At 34.3% G+C, this 19339-nt stretch overlaps 1 protein-coding gene across 1 annotated transcript; it reads right to left on the bottom strand.

The window, feature by feature from the left end:
- Positions 1-1939: 1939 nt before the first annotated feature.
- LOC110112758 (E3 ubiquitin-protein ligase RNF25) lies at positions 1940-19096 on the bottom strand. Its single transcript, XM_020845071.2, has 7 exons — positions 18853-19096; positions 18454-18492; positions 17444-17581; positions 13199-13338; positions 13019-13122; positions 3852-3988; positions 1940-2569 (listed from the first exon to the last, which is right to left on the bottom strand). Exons 1-7 carry the CDS (start codon positions 18997-18999, stop codon positions 2174-2176), a joined length of 1101 nt encoding a protein of 366 aa, XP_020700730.1. The 5' UTR covers positions 19000-19096; the 3' UTR covers positions 1940-2173.
- Between the last annotated feature and the right edge of the window lie 243 nt (positions 19097-19339).

The following is a 19339-nucleotide window of genomic DNA, read 5'->3' on the forward strand; positions in this document are numbered from 1 at the left end:
TCAATTTTTTAAGTAGATTTTAAAGTTTTTTGTGGGGATTAGTTCAAGCTCATTGGTTTCAGGAATTTAATAGAATCAGAGTTGTAAAACTTGAATTTGAATTTCAAGGAAACAAATAAGGCCTTTTTGCTAGTCCTGAATGCTTGATTTTTAAGTACAGGTTTCAACTAAATATCAAACATAATATATTGATGTAATTTCAATCATGATAGATAAAAGCTACATGTTAATTTTGAAATCTTTGGATGCCATAGACTGATTGCCCCATCAATAAACTCTAGTTGAAAATTAAGCCAATTAAATCAAAATTATAAGAACATTATATAAAGATTCGAATTTAAGACTTTTTAAGACTTTTTAATTGATAGTTAAAATTTCTAAATAATAGATCAAAATGAGTTGCGTCAATTATCACATTTCAAAATGCAACTACTAATTTTGGCCATTCAATCCACTAGATGAACAAGATTTGTTGAAAGCCAAAATAATTTTAAAAAAACATTATGGTAGAATTAACCTAGACGCTCAAAGTGAATTGGTTGACCATTATCAGGAACATTTTAGAAGCATTCGATAAAAAAATTGTTAGTTTTGATTCATTATATGCTCATTTGAGAACTATAAAAACGACGAAATCTAATGCATCTGCTGCACATTATTTTATCGTTAATGATAATGGAACTTTTATTTGGTCCGGTCACCTGACGTAGCTCTACGTTCGGACGCCAGTAAAATAGTGCCATGTGTTCTCACTATTTACCGCGCGGCCCAATAACCCCGACCCGAAACGGAGCCGGGATTGCTATGTTCGCGTATTGCTATGTATTGCTCAGTATTGATCGATCTTGCTCGGTAATAATAAGAAATACCATTCTGTGAAGGCCAATACCGAGCAATACCGAGTAATACCGAGCAATACCGGGAAATACCGAATTTTTCTCGGCATTGCTCGGTATTGCTCGACATTTCTCGGTATTGGTCTTCACAGAGCGATATATTTCATTATTGTCAAGCAATAACTAGCAATACTGAGCAATACCTAGAGCAATACCGAGCAATACGTGAACATAGCAATTCCGGGTAAGTCGTCGGCCCGTGCGGTAAATAGTAAGAGCACGTGGCGACATGTTATTGACGTCCGAACGTAGAGCTACATCAGGTCACCTGACCTAATAATTGTTCATGATAATGAGGATAAGGAAAAGATGGAGTCAGCTAGCAAAATCTTAGTGGCCGTATGAGATCATTTTTATTTTATTTATTTTATTTTTGTTTTAATATTAATATCTTAAATATGTTTTTATTTTACTAAATATTGACATCTTATAATGATAGTTGGTAGAAGCTAACGGGGATAATTATTTTTAAAATATTCACATCTTAAAATTATGTAAAGTTTTAAAATCAGCTTAATTTATTTAAAAAAGAAATAATAAATAATTATAAAACATACAATACAAATATAATTTTAAAAACAAAAATATGAACAAATACATAAACCAAAGTGATTTCAAAAACACCATTTAACAATCCAATCTCAAATCAATCCATTCCCAATTTTAAATATATTCAAAGCTATTTGACCGAATCAAAAGTCGAACAAGGCATATCAATATATATTGACTCAATACAAGCCACATTGAGTTGACCTGATCTTGATATGATCCCTGCTTGTCAATTAACTATTGTGCGGATGCCGAATGTCATCCGAAGAACAACCAGAATGCGCCACATCACCCATTCGCTCAGTACCGCGGCTCGATACTACTCGGTACCGCTGACGTGACACATTCTGATTGATCTCAAAATGACATTCTGCATCTGATCTCTGCACATAATAATTTCTCCTGCTTGCCACATTAAATTCAATATGAACCAAATTTCTATTCAATTTTTTTATCATTAAAGACATTCTAAATCCATATATAAATGAAAAATATAAATACAACAATCAAAACGCCTATATATACCTTTTAAAAAAATATCACTCTGGCTCAAATTAAGTTCCATTCAAACTGAAATTGGGTATTCATTTTTGAATCATCACAGCACTGCACAAGATTGATAAATCTTGCTTGCTGTTGAAAAAATTATTCCCCCGCACTTATCCGAACGCTCCAAAGGAAAAAAATAAGAAAGAAAAACCTTGGTATTTTCGGCATCCACCCAGCTGTTATTGTTTTGAAGTATTAATTGGTTTCACGACCCATTGTTTTCTGCTGGATTCTGTACTAATTTTACCTTTGAAACTCCCCTTCCTTCTTCTGTTTGAGTTATTGGGCTTACTTGCAGTAGCTTTCATGGAGACGTCTCCATTCAAATACAAGCCATGGTTGCGAGCTTGATCACTACATTCTTCAAGTTTTTCTTCTGCTGATGTTGTTGCAGGCTCAACAGATTCAGGTAAAAACATTCCAGGCATTATTATGAGGTCTTTTCTGGGTTCAATAAGACCCTTCTTTTCCTGCTGAAGTTTTACAATGGAATCAAACTTTTGTCTTCTGTTGTTCTGAAACTCAGAGAATAGAACAGCTTTATCTTCCTCATCAATCACTGCTTCTATGGGATTCTGAAGAAGCAGAACAATGATTGTCATGTGATTGAATAGAAAATGTGTGGACTGTATTCTGCACAAGATTTAGGCTTCGTTTGAGACGGCTTTTTTACTGTTTCATAAAATAGCTTTTTAGTACAAAAATTAAAAATTTTATACTAAAAAGCTGCTTTAAGAAACAGAAAGAAAGTCGTCCCAAACGAACCCTTAGACAAAGCGCCGCCCAGGATAAAATAAAAAGTTCATTTGTTGTCATGATTGTTTGATGCAGCGATTGGGGTCAAAATGAAAGACAATATATCTTTGTATAATCAAATCTACACAGTTTTTGCACTCCTACTTTAACATAACCTATAGTTCTATTGCATTATTAAATTTTTGGAATCTCATTTTTCAATTGTTTTGTCAATAAACATAATTATTAATCTAACTTTCTATATTGAGGAATTTCAAGCCTCTTGCATTTTGTATTGATGTTTTCAAAGAAGATTTTATTCATGCCGAGAGTAGCACTGACATCATTTCTTTCATCCACACATCCGGATGAGCAGGCTAGTGTACTTTCACGATGTCATCTTCTAGTCTGTTGGAATCACTATCCAACATTGAGGATCCACAGTTAGATAAAGTGTTTGCTTTGAACAAATTACCATTACCATTATCTAGAGTAGTGTACTTTGAAGTCGGAGGAATTAATGTGGGAAAAAATTCTACTTTTAATTTTGTCATAATTATTTTTTAGTAATTTTTTTTTCTTGTAGATACGATTATTTTGTTAAGGTTATTCCAGTCAACGATATTAAATTTGTTAGCCATTATTTGGAGTTTGTTAACTCTTTTATCATTAAATATAAGAATTATCAACCAAGTAGGATCGTTAATGACATTAATGAAATTTCTTATTGTGGTATGGAGACTCTTCTTCTTCATCTATTTTGAGATTTTGATCCTTAATTAGGTGTGAAACATGAAATGTTGATAGAAGAGGTTCCCTCCTCATTCAAACTTGAGGTTTACTTATTTTTTCATGTTTCTTACACTTCAAGTCTTTCCTTTTTTTATCTACTTCTCTATCTTTTTTCAAGATAATTTTGTATCCTATGTCTATAGAACTATTGTGTAATTTATATTTCGGGTAAAAAAAGGCATGAAAAAGGGTTGTATAACTTCTATGCTTGAATGCTGTAATATGCAGTAACCAAACAAAAATAATTAACTACTAAACTGTTTCAGGAAGAATATTTCGTGGCAAGGATGCTTCAAACAATTTATACAGAAGTGAAGAGAGTGTTCATACCATGACATATGAGTTTGCCGCAAGATATTCAAGAACATGTTCAATATCCTTAGCATCAAACACCTTACGACAAACTGGACAATTTCCCTTCTGCTGATTCGTCCTACCTTGGAATGCTTGAGCTGGAGAGGTATCATCTGTCAATTAAATGTTAATTAGCAGCAGAGAGCAGAACAATACATCCTACGCATGTTGGAACAGTTAACTAAATAATTTCTTCAATATGTCAAAAAGAAATTGAATAATCACACCCATTGCTACAGCTATAGATCTTGCTAGGACTAACATTTTATCTACTAGAAGATCGCAAATATATAAATAAATAAATAAGGGTATAAAATAGTTGCATGAAGCTCTATTTAGAGAACTGTATTTGTACGCTAGAAAGAAGGCTGGAAAGTATTAGTACTGGCTCATCATAATAAAGTTGGCCCCCAAAACTACATAAGAAAGTTTTGAGTAGTTTATTTAAATATGGGAGCACCCTAGAACATCATCAGAGGACCTTAATTCAATAATAGACAGAATCTTCTCCTATAACACAATATTAGAGACTTAGAGTCAAGCCCCACCCCACTCTCTCATTTCTAACCTCCCTTCTCGCTACCAACACTAGTCATTGCCTTCCTAACTCACTCGTGGCATTGCTCTCCTCCATTGACCTCATTTGCTTGCTAGATCTCCTCACTATCTCCGTGCCTATTGCATGCTCATGCATGCTCCACCTGCACGACCGCGCTCTCTATGTTTGCATTTATTTATTGCATGCTTGCACTCTTTATATCCATGTCGGCTCGTTGCATGATAATCCCGCGCTTGCCACATTCTGCCACATATGATTGATAGAGCACTTAAGCTCTCCCGCACAAGCTCGCTCTTAACACTCACTTGCACACTTTCTCAAGTGTCATATTTGCTCGCTCACCTAAAAGATCGTGAAAACTCTAACAATAGCTGATCTCCTCATTTTGAGTTAATTCACTCAAATATTTAGGGTCCTACAGATGCCCCAACCCACTTTGGATTTTGTGTAGTCACTTCATTGATCATTGTTTGCAAATCACTTCAGTTTCCTACTCAAATGCTGATTAGAGGTACCTCATGTATTTCAAAGTTTTCATTAAGAAATAAAAGTTCAATTTCCACCTTAATCAAAATTCTACACATTGATAATGCTCATACAATCAATTTCACACCTTATGCTCAACTAGTGATATTATTCATCGAACTTTTTGTCGCAAGACATCTCAATAAGATAGTGTTGTTGAACACAAACACTAACATCTTCTTGCATTGCAAGGTCGTTGAAAATTCATATGAATATCCCTCATTGGTTTTGAAGGGATGCAATCTTGACAGCCTCTTATCTCATACAAATATACAATGTATCTCTTCCCCTCTTATAGATGATGTATCACCCATCTTCGTTTTATATCACGATCAAACTATTTTTTCCCTTACACCTAGAATTTTTGCATATATTTATATTATTCATGGTTTCGCTCACATGGAAAAATCTCTCTGCAAGCTATTCAATGTATTTTTCTCGGTAATGCTTTTCATTCACATGAGAAACTCTCTTCTCATGCTATTTGATGCATTTTTCTCGGATATTTTTGCACTTAAAAAAAGTATAGGTGCTATAATCCTCTTACTTGTCATCTTTATACTTCAGCTGATGTAAATATTTCATGAGACTACACATTTCTTTTCTAAATCATCTAGCTATGAATCATCTTCACCGCATATTCCTCTTCCTTTAGCATACCAACTCCTATTCCTATACGGATTTCTTCTCAATGACCTCCATACAACATAACCTCCAACCACATTGTCAAATCCGACTGAGCATCCATCCGCATCCATCCGCGGATGAGCTCTCTAATCTACATTTACGTATAGATGCCCTACTGAAAGGTAAAAGGTATGCTGTTGCTCATTCCATTCACTAATATATATCATTTGATCATTTATCACCTTCTTCCATACATTTGCATCCTACCTATCATTTGTCTCAATTCACAAGAGTACTTCTAATATGATAGCAAGTGTCGGACTTTTTTTTTCACCTTTTTTCCCTTTTTTTTTCTTCAGATGCACTAAGACTATTTGCATGATATTGTATGTCCCCTAATCATGTGTAAATATAACATAATGAGAATGCTGAAAATACAACACTGTGGAAGTATTCAGATGCCATTAGTGAAAATGCTCAAGAGGATGCAAAAGGGATAAGCCTTGGCAGGAGATTGATCTGTTAATGAAACTAAATTGGCAAGCCTTGGCAGGAGATTGATCTGTACAACAATGTTCGCTCCAGAAAAATCATCTTAATTTTAAAAAGATGCGAACCCCGCTCTCACGAACTTATGGGTCCTTTTTAATTTTTTTCCGGAGGTAGAATGAGTTTAATAATTAACCAGATTTCCCCTGAGAGTAGTGTCAGGGTTTATTTAGATCTAGGTTCTACTTCCTATGAGCGCAAGCCCTCATAGTTAATTACCCCTCCTAACGCATTAGAAGAACACTCTCGATTAAGGATGAAATACACTTAGCTTAATACAAGAAGTGTGAGAATGTGCAATAGTGATTTAAATTTAGTTATGGGGAGATGAAGGTACACCCGATCAAGATCCCATGGTTCCGTCATCCCGGGCATACCGTGGGTTCAGTCTACCAACACTAACAACCATTGGTTGTAGTGTACAGGGAATCTGATTAGCAGCCATGGGTTGCCTCCTCTCAGGGATCCCGAATAGACTGAAGTGGAGATGTGTGAATTTTAGTTTAGTTTAATTTAGTTTGGATTGGGGTTTATGGCTTCCTTAGAAGTTGCTCGTTAATTTGTTTAGTTTAGGGCTTATGGCTCCAATTAGGAGTTGCCCGTATGATTTGATTTGGATAGGGGCTTATGGCTTTCATTTGAAAGTGGCCCTGATAGTGGGATTTACGGCCTCTATTAGAGGTGGCCCATTAATTTATTTGAGTTTTGGGTTTAGGTTTGTTCACTTAGAACTTCCCTAACATACAGGCCTTACTGCTTCACTTAGAAGTAGCCCTAATAACGGGTCTTACAACTTAGTCCTATAGGCTAAGATGCCCAATTAAGGATTTGAGTTTTGGTTTTAGGGTCGTTCGTTTTAAAAGTTCCCTAACAAGCGGGTCTTACTGCTTCGCTTAGCAGTAGCCCAAATGGCGGGTCTTATAACTTAGTCCTATAGGCTAAGATGCCCATTTATGGAATTTGTAATTCGTTTGTTAGTTTTGACATTAACCTTTAGTTTTGGCACCTACTTGTAGTAGTTTGTTTTCCTACCCAGACTTTCAGTAGTGTGCTTAGTTATTGGTTTTGTACATCTAGTTCTCTTTTTGCTATAGTAGCATGTATTTTATTTTGTTATTTTTATACTCTTTCAAGTATTCATACTTTATCGTCTCTTTTAGAATAAAGAGTTTCTGACTTACTATGGGATTACTCATTCGCCGAGCTTCTATCAAGTCAGTTTTCATCTTGTTCAGATAATAGACATCTAACATCAATTTAATCCATTTATGTAACTCCTTAGGTTTCGTGCATACAACATTGGTATCTTTCATTTCATATTCATCTCCAGGAGAGAAAGAAGTAGATAGAGCTTAAAATTGTTCTTCAGGATCAACTATGTTTAGTAAATGTTTGAGTAACTTTATCTCTGGTGGTGCCATATTTTTATTATTTTTATTATTATTATTTTTAAAGGCTTTTCCTTGTTGGAGAGATTTGCTCATCGTTTGAGAGCTACTAGAGTTGTTCGGAGAACAATTGTGTTTGAGAACTGCTTGATTTAATTCTCAGTAATCCCGGCTTGGCTTGAGAAAATCTACATAATCATGCTTCTTCATGACTGTTGTTGAGAAACAGTCCTGCACGTCAAATTAAACTCTATGTCAAGCGTCAATTCTCGTCCATGTAAGTTGATGGGGCTCGTCTGGTTAAAGACTTTGGACTGAGTAAGCAGGGCTAGGGCCAGGATTAAAAGTATGAAGTCTGCTCATACCCAACCTGATTGTTGAATGCATCTCATTATATATTCATATTGCTTTATGCTGTATGATTTACTCTTATTTGGATTCCTCACTCATTTGATACACCAACTCTATTTCACCATATATATATATATATATATATATATATATATTGCATCAAGTGATGCCTGCAATGGAAACTAACTGCAGGTTCTCATTCTAAGGATCCTTCTGAAGAAGTCGGTTTAACGAGTTTACTTTTGATATGAGAGATTTTTCATCATAATCAAAAAAGAAACTTTGAGAATCTGTGAGAAAATAATCAGCCCATTCCTCTAATGTTTCTTTGTTTAGCAAGCAATCGACTAAGAAGACTGGGTTGCCTGAAGCTGTTTGTTCAGAAATGCAGTTTTCTAAATGGCTCACCAAATCATCTTTCGACATGGAAGCTTTAAGTTTTGGTACTTTAAGCTGTTCCAACTGCACAGGTTGATTGCTTAATGATGTGTTTTCTCTATAAATACCTGAGTCAGGGAAATTCATTTGTCTGGCTGAAAGATCTAGACCTGCCTCAATAGTATTGCTTGCTCCACTCTTAGCACAGAGTTGTTTAGGATCATGAAATTCAGCAGAGGATTCATGATTCTCATTCAGCTTATCAAATCAAAGGCATTTAGATTCATTTTTATCTTCCAAGCACGAGGGGGGTTCAAAGCAGGAAGATTCCAAAAATGATATCTGGCTGCAAACTTAAAGATTTTAAACGTAGATCACATTGGATAATTTTCTCAAAAATGCTTATTTAACAAGCCTTGTTGACAGCATTTTTATATTTTCAAAGTCATAGATTAAGTGTTCAGGTTTCAAATGCTATGGTTGATTGGCAGCAACAATCTAGTTATTTGTTAGCACTTCTCATGTCCTGATTTTATTGACTATTTTCCACCCTTTGATCAGTTAAATTATCTATAGTTCAATTTTATTTTAGGTGGAAGATTGTCTAAATATTTTTTTTTTTGTTTAATTAAGTTAAGTTTCTGGTATTAAACTTTAACTTATTAAATTTTATGTTCTCAATTAGTTACATTAAAGTTTCAAATTAATTAAAATTCTTTACTTGACTTAATAAAAGATTTTTAATTTAAATCAATTTCGATTGTTTAATCAAATTTTTAATTCGACCAAAAGAATATAACTGCTCAAATTTTCAGTAAGTTCAACAGATTTTTTTTTAACCTATTGAATTAACAAAAGAGCTTTGTTTTGAATTTCCCAAAAATTTTGGATAAGTCCAAAAGTTTCGAGTAAATTTCGGCAGCCTCCCGGTGTCCTCTCCCCAGCGTCGGAAGGTAAGGGAGTGGCTCGACTCGACCGGAGCGAATCAGCGGCGAGGAGATTTGGTCTTCATAAGTTTTGACTGGCGATGATTGGTTGCCGGAAATTGTCGAATGATTGCATTTTAGCTAAGTCTTGGATTTTCTAAGGAAATTTCGGCAGCCTCCCGGCATCCCCTCCCCGGCGCCGGGAGGTAATAAGTGGCTCGACTCGACCGGAGCGAATCAACGGTGAGGAGATTTGGTCTTCAAAAGCTTTGATTGGAGACAATTATTGTTTGTCGATTGCGAAGATTGGTCGCCGATTATTGTCGCTTGCCAACATCTGATTTGATAATATCTTATTATTAATAATAACTATATTAATTATAGTTATATATATAGTAATATTATATTAATAACATAATTAATAATAGCAGTGGACTATAGCCCTCTTTCTCCCTTAATTTCAAATTAAGAGGTTTGTGAGATTGACTCTCGAACAAGAAGCCGCAGATGCAAGGGAAATCGGAACAAGCCTTGTTGCAGAGGGAGGCGAGGATCGGCTTTGATTACAACACGAAGACTAGAGATCGAACGAGAGGTGCCGTCAGCGGTCAAGTTCCCTTCATAGAAGCCGATTGGAGTGCCGGAGGTGGGATTTCCACAGGTGGCGGGAGGAGACGTCGGCAAGCAAAAATGGACTGGAAGACGAAACGAGGCTGTAGATTCTTTTGTAAAATTGGATGTCGAGCGTGTGATCGGAGGTCGACGGAGACGTGCGGTCGCAGTTTGATCACCTAAGCAAGAGAATTTCTTGGAAAATTCCTATTGCCAGTACGCATAACCCTTTTTGTTCGTTTTCTTTTGATGCTTTATAGGGATTATTTCCTCGACGACCACGACGATGACGTGCACGTCGGTTTTGTGAACGTGCGAACGTGCCCCTTTTTTTTTAATATATATATAGATAGAAATGGTAACTGCAAATGAACTATTCATGAAAACTTTTAATGCATATCTGTTTCAATGCTAATATGCCAAAAGATATAATGGTTGATATGACTACTGATTATTATTAATGCGCATTGTACATCACAGTTGAATTTATATGCTTTTATTACAGGTCTTTCACCACTAAATTATGGCTAAGAATTAGCCAAAATATAGTGCCCAATTCCTAGAAATTGGAGTTAAGAACCTGAACTAACTTGCCCATATGCAAATATGCATGTATCATATCCATCAATAGCAGATTGCACTAGATACTTGGCATTTCTCATATATTGAATAATATTATGATATTGTTTCATTAAACTTGCTTTTCTTTGTAGAGTATTTCAAATTCAAAAGGTTGTTCTTTACCATTTTTCTTAACTTAGCAAGTTCATTTTATATTTGTGCCAAATCATATCTCAAATCATTTATAACATCCTCATCTTGCTCGCTTGCAGATGAATTTTAATTGAATGATGTAGAAGGATTTGAGTCGGAATAATTTTCATAACTTTGTCTTCATATTGTTTCTTCTTCGCACCCATCTCTTCCATGACATTATCTGCTGGTTCCTTTTTTTTTTTTGGAATTATCATCAAGTAAAGATATCGATTGAACATGGAAATGAATCATTTGATTGTTTGATAAGCACTTGATCGTTAATTCTTCTGCTCCAAAAATCATTAAAATCACGTCTCGCTTTTATTCTGACATTAATTTAGGCATTGTATCAAGTTGAAATCATTTTTTTTTTAATTCCAACAAACAACAACAACAACAACATCAAGCCTTTATCCCACTATGTGGGGTCGGCAACATGAATCATTTTTCTCCGTTGTCCTATTAAAGGTCAAATTCTCGTTTAAATCTAATAAAGAAAGGTCATTCCTATATTTTCTAACCAAGTCTTTTTAGGTCTGCCTCTACCTTTCTTAACATAAGTCAAATCTAATACCTCTACTCTCCTAACCGGGTCATTGGAAGGCCGCCGTTTTATGTGACCAAACTATCTAAGGCGACTCTCTCTAATCTTATCTTCTACTGGAGCTACTCCAACCTTTTCACGTATATGCTCATTTCGTATCCTATCTCCAAGGGTAAATCCACTCATCCACCTGAGCATCCTCATCTCTGCCACACTTAACTTAGTATTATGCTTCTCTTTTAATGGCCAACATTCAGCACCATAAAGCATTGCAGGCCTCACTACCATCTTATAGGATTTTTCCTTAAGTTTGAGGGGTACTTTTCTATCACACGACAAGCCCGATGCATTCCTCCACTTCAACCATCGAACTGTAAATGAAACTAAATTAATGGTTAACCAACAATCTAAATCTTTCATCTAACAACCGTGTGAAACTAAATTAACAGTTAAGTTACCAACAACCTGAATATTTTATAAAAAAAAAATGAGGGTGGGCGGGAAGGCAAGAAAATAGAGGAATTGTTTAGGAAAGTTTTAATTACAATTGTGAGGGAATTAATTAGAAAAAGAAATCTAATTTAAATTCAAATCTGAGAGGGAACTATCTAGGGAAAGCCCATGAGAGTTAATGTTCATTATTTAAGGAGGAATCAATGGGGAATTGTTTATAAAAGTTTTAATTACAATTTTTTTAAAGTTTTAATTACAATTGTTAATGAATTAATTAGGGAAAGAGATCTAATTTAAATTCAAATATAAGAGGGAATTATTTAAGGAAATATGGCTGGTTTGGGAGAGAATAGGAGGAGCCTATTTAAGGCTAACTATGAGGTGATTTCAGATTAGGCTTGATTTTCCTGGAATTAGTTTTGCTTTGATTGAGTGGGCTCTAGCCGACGGCTATGGATTTGGGAGAGCCGGATCTTCCTCTCCAATTGAAGATCCAACTGTATCCTCTGCTTTTCTTCTTAGTTCATTCAATAAAAAAGAGTTCTTGTGTGTTCTTCTTCCTAAATTTCTTGTGTCGTTCTTTGGTTTTGCTGAAATTACATCCACTTCCTACCAAATACACACAAAACCCCTCCAACCAAACAACCCTAAAGAAAAAAAGTGAAAAACTTCTCAAACCTTTCTGAGAAGTTTTAAGTTTGAACAATTTGCCATGAAAGTACCTTAACATAAGTCTTCAAGCCAGAGACTTTGAACAATCCCAACTAAGTTTGAATAGATAATCACCTCCTAATCATCACTTTGTTGGATAAATATAAATTTTCATTATTGTAAGCAACAGTTTCCCTGCATTATGACAAACACTCAAAATTACAACCAAAATAAGATATGAAACTGATACCAATTTCATCAATTGATTTGGCTTTTACAACTATAAAGGTCAGCACTACCCAGCATATTATGTTGAGACATGCCAGCATCAACATCATTTAATTTTCAGCGACCATAATAGAAAGCCATTCATTCTATTCACATTCTAAATAGGACTTCTAAGACCATGATGTATGACTTCTCTCTAGGAAAGTGGAAAGTGAAACAAAAAAGTTCTGTAAGCTTCTCAGGGTTTGTCAAGATATGGCCAGAATCATACCAAATCCTGAAAGGGCAAAAAAGGAATGCAAATCTATCTTCGTTAAACTTTACATGTTCAACTTACCAATGAGGTGTAACAAACTTTATGAAGGTGGAACACTTGCAAAGGAACATGCAAGGAGCAATACCCTGAATGCAAGAACTAGCAACTACATAAGGTTTCCTATTTAACTATTGCTCATTAATGTAAATGCAATTTCCTCAGCATTGAACACACAAAGCTTTTATTATAATTGTAAGCATGGAATAGATGCAAACCACTGAAAAAGAATATAGAAATAAATTTTTAAGACATTAAATTGCTTATCAAGCAGCAGAAATACCTCTTTGAACTTCAACTGACGCAGGAGCAGTTTCCAATGTCTGGTTCATTTCTTTGGTTTCATTTTTATCTTGGGTCCACATCCAGAAACGTATCATGCATTCACTAAGAGACGATTTAAATAAATCAAGCTATAATTATTACTTCACACGTAAATCCCAAGAAAAACAGATCTACTAACCAGTGGAAACAGTGATAGCAAGACATCAACTTCATAAAGGGCAAAGAAGCACCGGATCTATCATGTGAAAGCAAAGGGTATAAACACAAAGGACAATCTCCTTCAGGATGGTTCATATTTGTAAGAAGATCCACCGCTTCCTAAAAACTGGATTAATTAGATATGCACCACCAAAAAACAATGAAGATCACATCTCCCTAAAGTCAGAAGTCCAAGTAGCATCTAGAGTGACCTAAAATTCTCTGCATTTACATGACTTATATTAAATAATGGAAACGTCAACAGATAGTTCTCGGTTTAAAACTGCCAGAGTCTCATTCACAAATCACCCCACTTTATTGGGAGTAGAAGTAATGCTATAGATGAACATAATGTCAGAATTAAGGGTGTAAGCAAGTCGAAGACAAATAAGCCAGGGTCTTATGCAGTTCGATTAGTTGATTATCACAGTAAGTATGAATAAGCTATAGTTTGTTGACGAGAGAAAAAAAAAACTGCTCGTGTTTAGCAAGTACACTATTAAGACGAACATGATCAACAAGTTTAAGACTACTAAGTGCATGGACAATTTTCAACCAATGGTATTGATTGCATGAAAAAAAAATGTCTATGATTTTCATATTACAAAGCCAGGAAAGCATCAAATGACTTAAAACGGACATTAACCATTATTTTTGGAGCATATTTGATGACTTTCGTTGTAAACTACAAGAGCATGCATTCATGGGTATGTGAGAGAGAGATCTAAATTTTTTTAATGTGTATTATAAATTTGTTATAATGTATATTATAAAAAATAATAATATAATTTTTTAATGTTATAAATTTATATATTATATTAAATATTATTCTTCTTATGAATTATATTTATATTATATCTTTTTTAAAATTTTGTAAATAATTTAATGTCCATATATTTATATTTATAATATACATATTTTTATATTCATATTAATGATTAATCAAGCTTCTTACCGCACTTTATATCTCTTTAATCGAGCCTGTTCAAGAGTCTTAATTGAGGTAATTATATATTCACTTTTAAAAATTTCAATTATAATATGATTTAATTATTTTAATATTTATTGAGCTTGTTCAAGAGTCTTAATTGAGCTCGTTCAAGAGTCTTAATTTAATCTCTTCAAAGAGTATGAGAAATTTTTAATTCATTTGATTGATAAAGTACTTAAAACAACCTTTTAATGTTTTCTTAATAGAAAATAGAGGAATTTTTGGAAATTGATATTTTTTCTAGATTCCTCATTCCTTAAAGTGCTTAATTTATAGCTCTAAATTTTACATTCACCTTCACGTGCTATCAAAATTATCATCTGCAATATTTTCTTTGAGCTCCCATCGCCATTTTGGGCTTTGATGTCAAGAGCACTCGAAAATTTTGGGGAGAGCGACATGCCAGTGAATTCTGCTAAATAAGAGTATTTATATTTAAGGTGTTACAGGCTTGGAGGAAAAATAAGTTGCAGCCTTGGACAAAAGATAAAAATGGATTTTTTTGTCTTTTCCTCAAGCAGCTATACATATTTTGATAGGAAACACTTGGCAGATTAATTAAAGAAAGTGACTTTTTTTTTTGGAGGGGGGGGGGGGGGGGAGATTGGGGGGGAGAGAATTGGAAGGAGAAAGAATATATGAGGTGGCCTTTTAGGCCAAATCAATGTCAAGAAAAATTGAGTTGGGGAAAGAGAAACGTATAAGAATTAGGATTTCTTTATTTTGTATTAATAAAGATATTTTTCATTTGCTAATATTGTATGTATTTTTAAATATTTAATATAGTTAAATTTTTATTAATTAGAGTTAATTTAAATGTTTTAGTGACATATATTTCAAGACAACTAATACACATTTTGAGACAAGCACATGCAAATCAAAATTTAATGTGTTAATGTCTGATTTTTGAGATGAGATCTCAAAACCGGAATTTTACACACCAAAGCTCGTCAAGAACGAAAATTTGATATTTTCAAATATATGCTCATTTAAACTATTTTATCAAATCGGATAATGGTGAATGCCCATTTTTTTAGATGAGGCCCCAGAAGTGGAGTTCTTCGCAGCGGAAGCTCATCATGTGCAAAAACTTGAGATTTTCAAACACATGCTCATTTGAACTATCTCATCAAATCAGACGTAACAGTGAACATCCGTTTTTCAAGACAAGGCCCCAAAAGTGGAGTTTAGTTTAGCTCTTCGAAAGCACATCAGGTAAAAAAAAATTTAGATTTTCAAATGTGTGCTCATTTGAAATGCCTCGTCAAGTCGGATGCAACAATGAATGTCTATTTTTTAGGCAAGCTCAAGAAAGTGGAATTTTTTGCATTGACCAAAAATTGAGATAACTCGGTGTGCACCTAAAATGTGTACTATGAGACTAAGAACTAACATGTTTAATGATTAATTAGGTTATGAATATAGTCAATAAAATCTGATTTTAGATTGACCATTAGACAAACTCAAATAAAACGAAATGGAATCGAAAAGACTTTTTTCTTCCATTACTTGTTGTGTCCCAAAGTACACGTTTTAGATATCTTGGATCTATTGTTCAGAGTGATGGTGAAATAGATGGGGATATTATCAGCAGAATTCAAGTTGGATGGTTGAAGTGGAGGAATGCATCGGGCTTGTTATGTGATAGAAATGTACCCCTCAAACTTAAGGGAAAATTCTATAAGATGGTAGTGAGGCCTGCAATGCTTTATGGTGCCGAATGTTGGCCTTTAAAAGAGAAGCATAATACTAAGTTAAGTGTGGCAGAGATGAGGATGCTCAGGTGGATGAGTGGCTTTACCCTTAGAGATAGGATACGAAATGAGCATATACGTGAAAAGGTTGGAGTAGCTCCAGTAGAAGATAAGATTAGAGAAAGTCGTCTTAGATGGTTTGGTCACATAAAACGGCGGCCTTGCGATGACCCGGTTAGGAGAGTAGAGGTATTAGATTTGACTTATGTTAAGAAAGGTAGGGGTAGACCTAAAAAGACTTGGTTAGAAAATATTAGGAATGACCTTTCTTTATTAGATTTAAACGAGAATTTGACTTTTAATAGGACACAATGGAGAAAAAGGATTCATGTAGCCATCCCCACGTAGTAGGATAAAGGCTTGATGTTGTTGTTGTTGTTGTACTTGTTGTGTCCCAAAGGTACAATAGTCATCATAAAACAAAGTATTATTCAGCCTAAGCTAAAGGCTGTGGTATTATTTCTAGCTAGGAGAAATTAGGATTGAACCTATTATATGAGCTAACAGATTGGCATCGAGATTAAATTTGATAAGGAGGAGATATTTGAAGCATTTCTAGGAATAGGCTAGATGTCTAAGCAAGGGGTATGACTTAATCAAGTTCAAATGACTGAGATTGTTTAGTATTTGAAGGAAAACTTAAAATAGTCAAATCCAAAAACAAATGTTGGTATTTTTTATGTCAACAGTTCTTTAAGGTTTCGAGATGTTTGATAATAATATAAGATATCATTTGAGATTTCTCAACCATTAACCACTATCTCCCTTACTTGGATATCCTCCCCTCTCTTTCTCAACCAAGGTATTCTTCCCCTCTTCACTCCCACTTTATAAAGTTCCTTCCTGGTAGCTCTTTGATCTCCTTTTCTAACACATTTACTCCATCTTCATCATTCTCCCATAAGGAACCCCAAAGTCATTATATAAATTTCTATCAAGAAAGTTTATAGCTTATTAAATAATAACCAAGTACAATAGTACAAAAATAATCTCACATAATTTGGCGCACCACAAGTGCCACATCATTGACAAGTATATATGTTAAAATATGAACATTTGAATGCATGTGCAGGCATGCATGCAATTGTTTTACAAGAAAAACTACTAAGAGACTGTTGATGGCCCAATATTGCTGCATAACAACTCCATATCACCTTTTAACATGCATCTCTATTATGAGACTTGATTGTATGCAAATATCAATTTCCTAGCCCGTCTATAGCCAAATTCAAGTGTTCTATGAAATTTAGTAATATTAAGCTAGACATTCTATTCAATGATCATGGTTCACGAAATACTAGCATGTGTGAATAAACAACAGAATGTTGAGTGATGAGGTACGCATAAATGGTAATATTATGCAAACATGTAACATCTATAGTGTATTAGCATAACATTAGTTGAATAATCACCTTTCAATAGCACTTAAGATTTAAGGTAATAACATGTTTAGGAAGATGAAACTTGAGAAAACAAATACCTCACAAAGCGCCACAAGCATTGGGAATGAAGAGAGTTCCTCGGCCCTTTTTCGTATGCTAGTAATCAAATGAGCCTGGCGACCATCATCCATTCCTTTCATATAAGTAATATATATGTGAGGAGGTTCCTCGGGATACTGCCGAAGTATGGAAGTCACATGCCATTAAAGGATAGAAAAATGATGCAATTGAATGTATATCTACTCACATGGCATGAAAAGTAAAAACCGTAGAAGCAATGATTTGAATCATTTGCTTTCAACCATGGTAAAATATATAAACAAAAAGGGCAACAAGTAAAATTTGGACAACTTAGCGAGCAATGAAAAAGCAACCTTAAAGGTAATCCTGCATTCCATTTATAAAAGATTATATGTAATGTCAAATTTTCTATAGATTTTGCAATATTACATCATGAGACTGTTTGGTTTGAAGTAAAATGAGTGTAAGGTATTCTAAATGCAAGGGTTTTGAAAATATTGGTGCTTGGTTTGAAGTAAAAGAAATGCAAAGTAAGATTCTGAAGTTTTTGTAATTCAACAACTATTCATTTTTTATGTATTTGAAAATTGTTAAATTTGGCCAAGTTTTAAATACATTGTAAATTGTGTGGCATTGTGGCCGCTAGTCAATGGCCACTAGCCACCAACATTGTTAGGTTTTACACAACATTTTATTTCAAACCAAACAAAAAATAATTAAATACATATATTTTGCACTCATCCAAACAACTCTAAAATATTTTAAATATGTTGCATTTCTTTTACTCTACATTCCTTTTTTTGGCAAACCAAACAACTGGTGTGACAACAATTAATTTGCAAGAATCAACAAAAACTAACCAAAATTGTTAGGATTAAAAAAAAATTACAAAACAAGTTTGCTAACCATTTCTCCCATTCATGGTTACCATCAAATGCTAACCAATAATCAAACCTTGTCAAAGATTCCATGTAAAAGTGATATATCACGTAGAAATGCATTGCATTGAACTGATTTCAACTAATACCTTGGTACTTGCTTTTATTCCAATGGTCGTTTCTACAAACTGCAAGCAAGCAAAGCACCATGTCAAAATTCATAAAAAAATAACTTCGAAGTTGGGCACTTCGGTACACAGGAAGCTATATTGATGACAAAGGCAACAACTATGAACATTAACTAGCTGAGAATTTTTTTCTTTTTATTCAACCAAGATCAATATGGTAAAAACTAAATCAAATTAAAATCAATTAATAAAATACATCACATCTATGCTTCATATTGATGCTTGGAGCAGCAGAGAGACGAAAAGTCCATCTATTCAAAACCTAACTATTCAAAACTCTATCAACACTAAAATCATTAATATGGGAAGTAGATCAAAACACTAGAATCTAAATCGCCAACGAAGTTGAAGGGGGGATACCTGCTGCGACGAGTCGTCGGCTGTGCGCGGCTTGATATGGACTGTGAGATGCGGCGGAAACTCGCAAATTATTTGGCTATCATCGCCATAGACGGACTGCACTGCCTCCACTTCAAGCCGTACATCGTCCTCCGCCATCGCTGCCATCGTCGATTGGAGGTACACAGACTTCGGGTCTGACGCTGAATTATGTTTACTATGATCTTCTTTTTGACGAGCTTTACTACGGAAGATCACCGAAAGGAAACTTTCATCTTGGGATGAGACATGGTAATTAATTTATTAAAAAAAATATTGGTCGAATTTAAAAATGAATTTTTTAATAAAAGAAATAACCAAGTTCAAATTTTGTTAACTTCAAATAAATATAGCTTTTATAAATTATAACACTAACATGAAATTTTTTTATTACAATTTTGCAACTATGAGGAATTGAATAAAGATGATTATAAGAAAAACTCAAGACAATTTGTTATGGCTAAATGAA

Source organism: Dendrobium catenatum, unplaced genomic scaffold (assembly GCF_001605985.2).
Source record: "Dendrobium catenatum unplaced genomic scaffold, ASM160598v2 fragScaff_scaffold_334, whole genome shotgun sequence".
In the NCBI taxonomy this organism is placed as follows: Eukaryota; Viridiplantae; Streptophyta; class Magnoliopsida; order Asparagales; family Orchidaceae; genus Dendrobium; species Dendrobium catenatum.

Bases quoted from the DNA above. Each gene is read 5' to 3' on its own strand.
- LOC110112758 (XM_020845071.2), bottom strand. From the start codon at position 18,999: ATGGCAGCGATGGCGGAGGACGATGTACGGCTTGAAGTGGAGGCAGTG. The intron at 3,989-13,018 runs GTATTTCTGCTG...TTTAATTGACAG, and splicing joins GTCAGTTGAAGTTCAAAGAG to ATGATACCTCTCCAGCTCAA. The intron at 2,570-3,851 runs GTATGAACACTC...CTGCTTCTTCAG, and splicing joins CGGCAAACTCATATGTCATG to AATCCCATAGAAGCAGTGAT.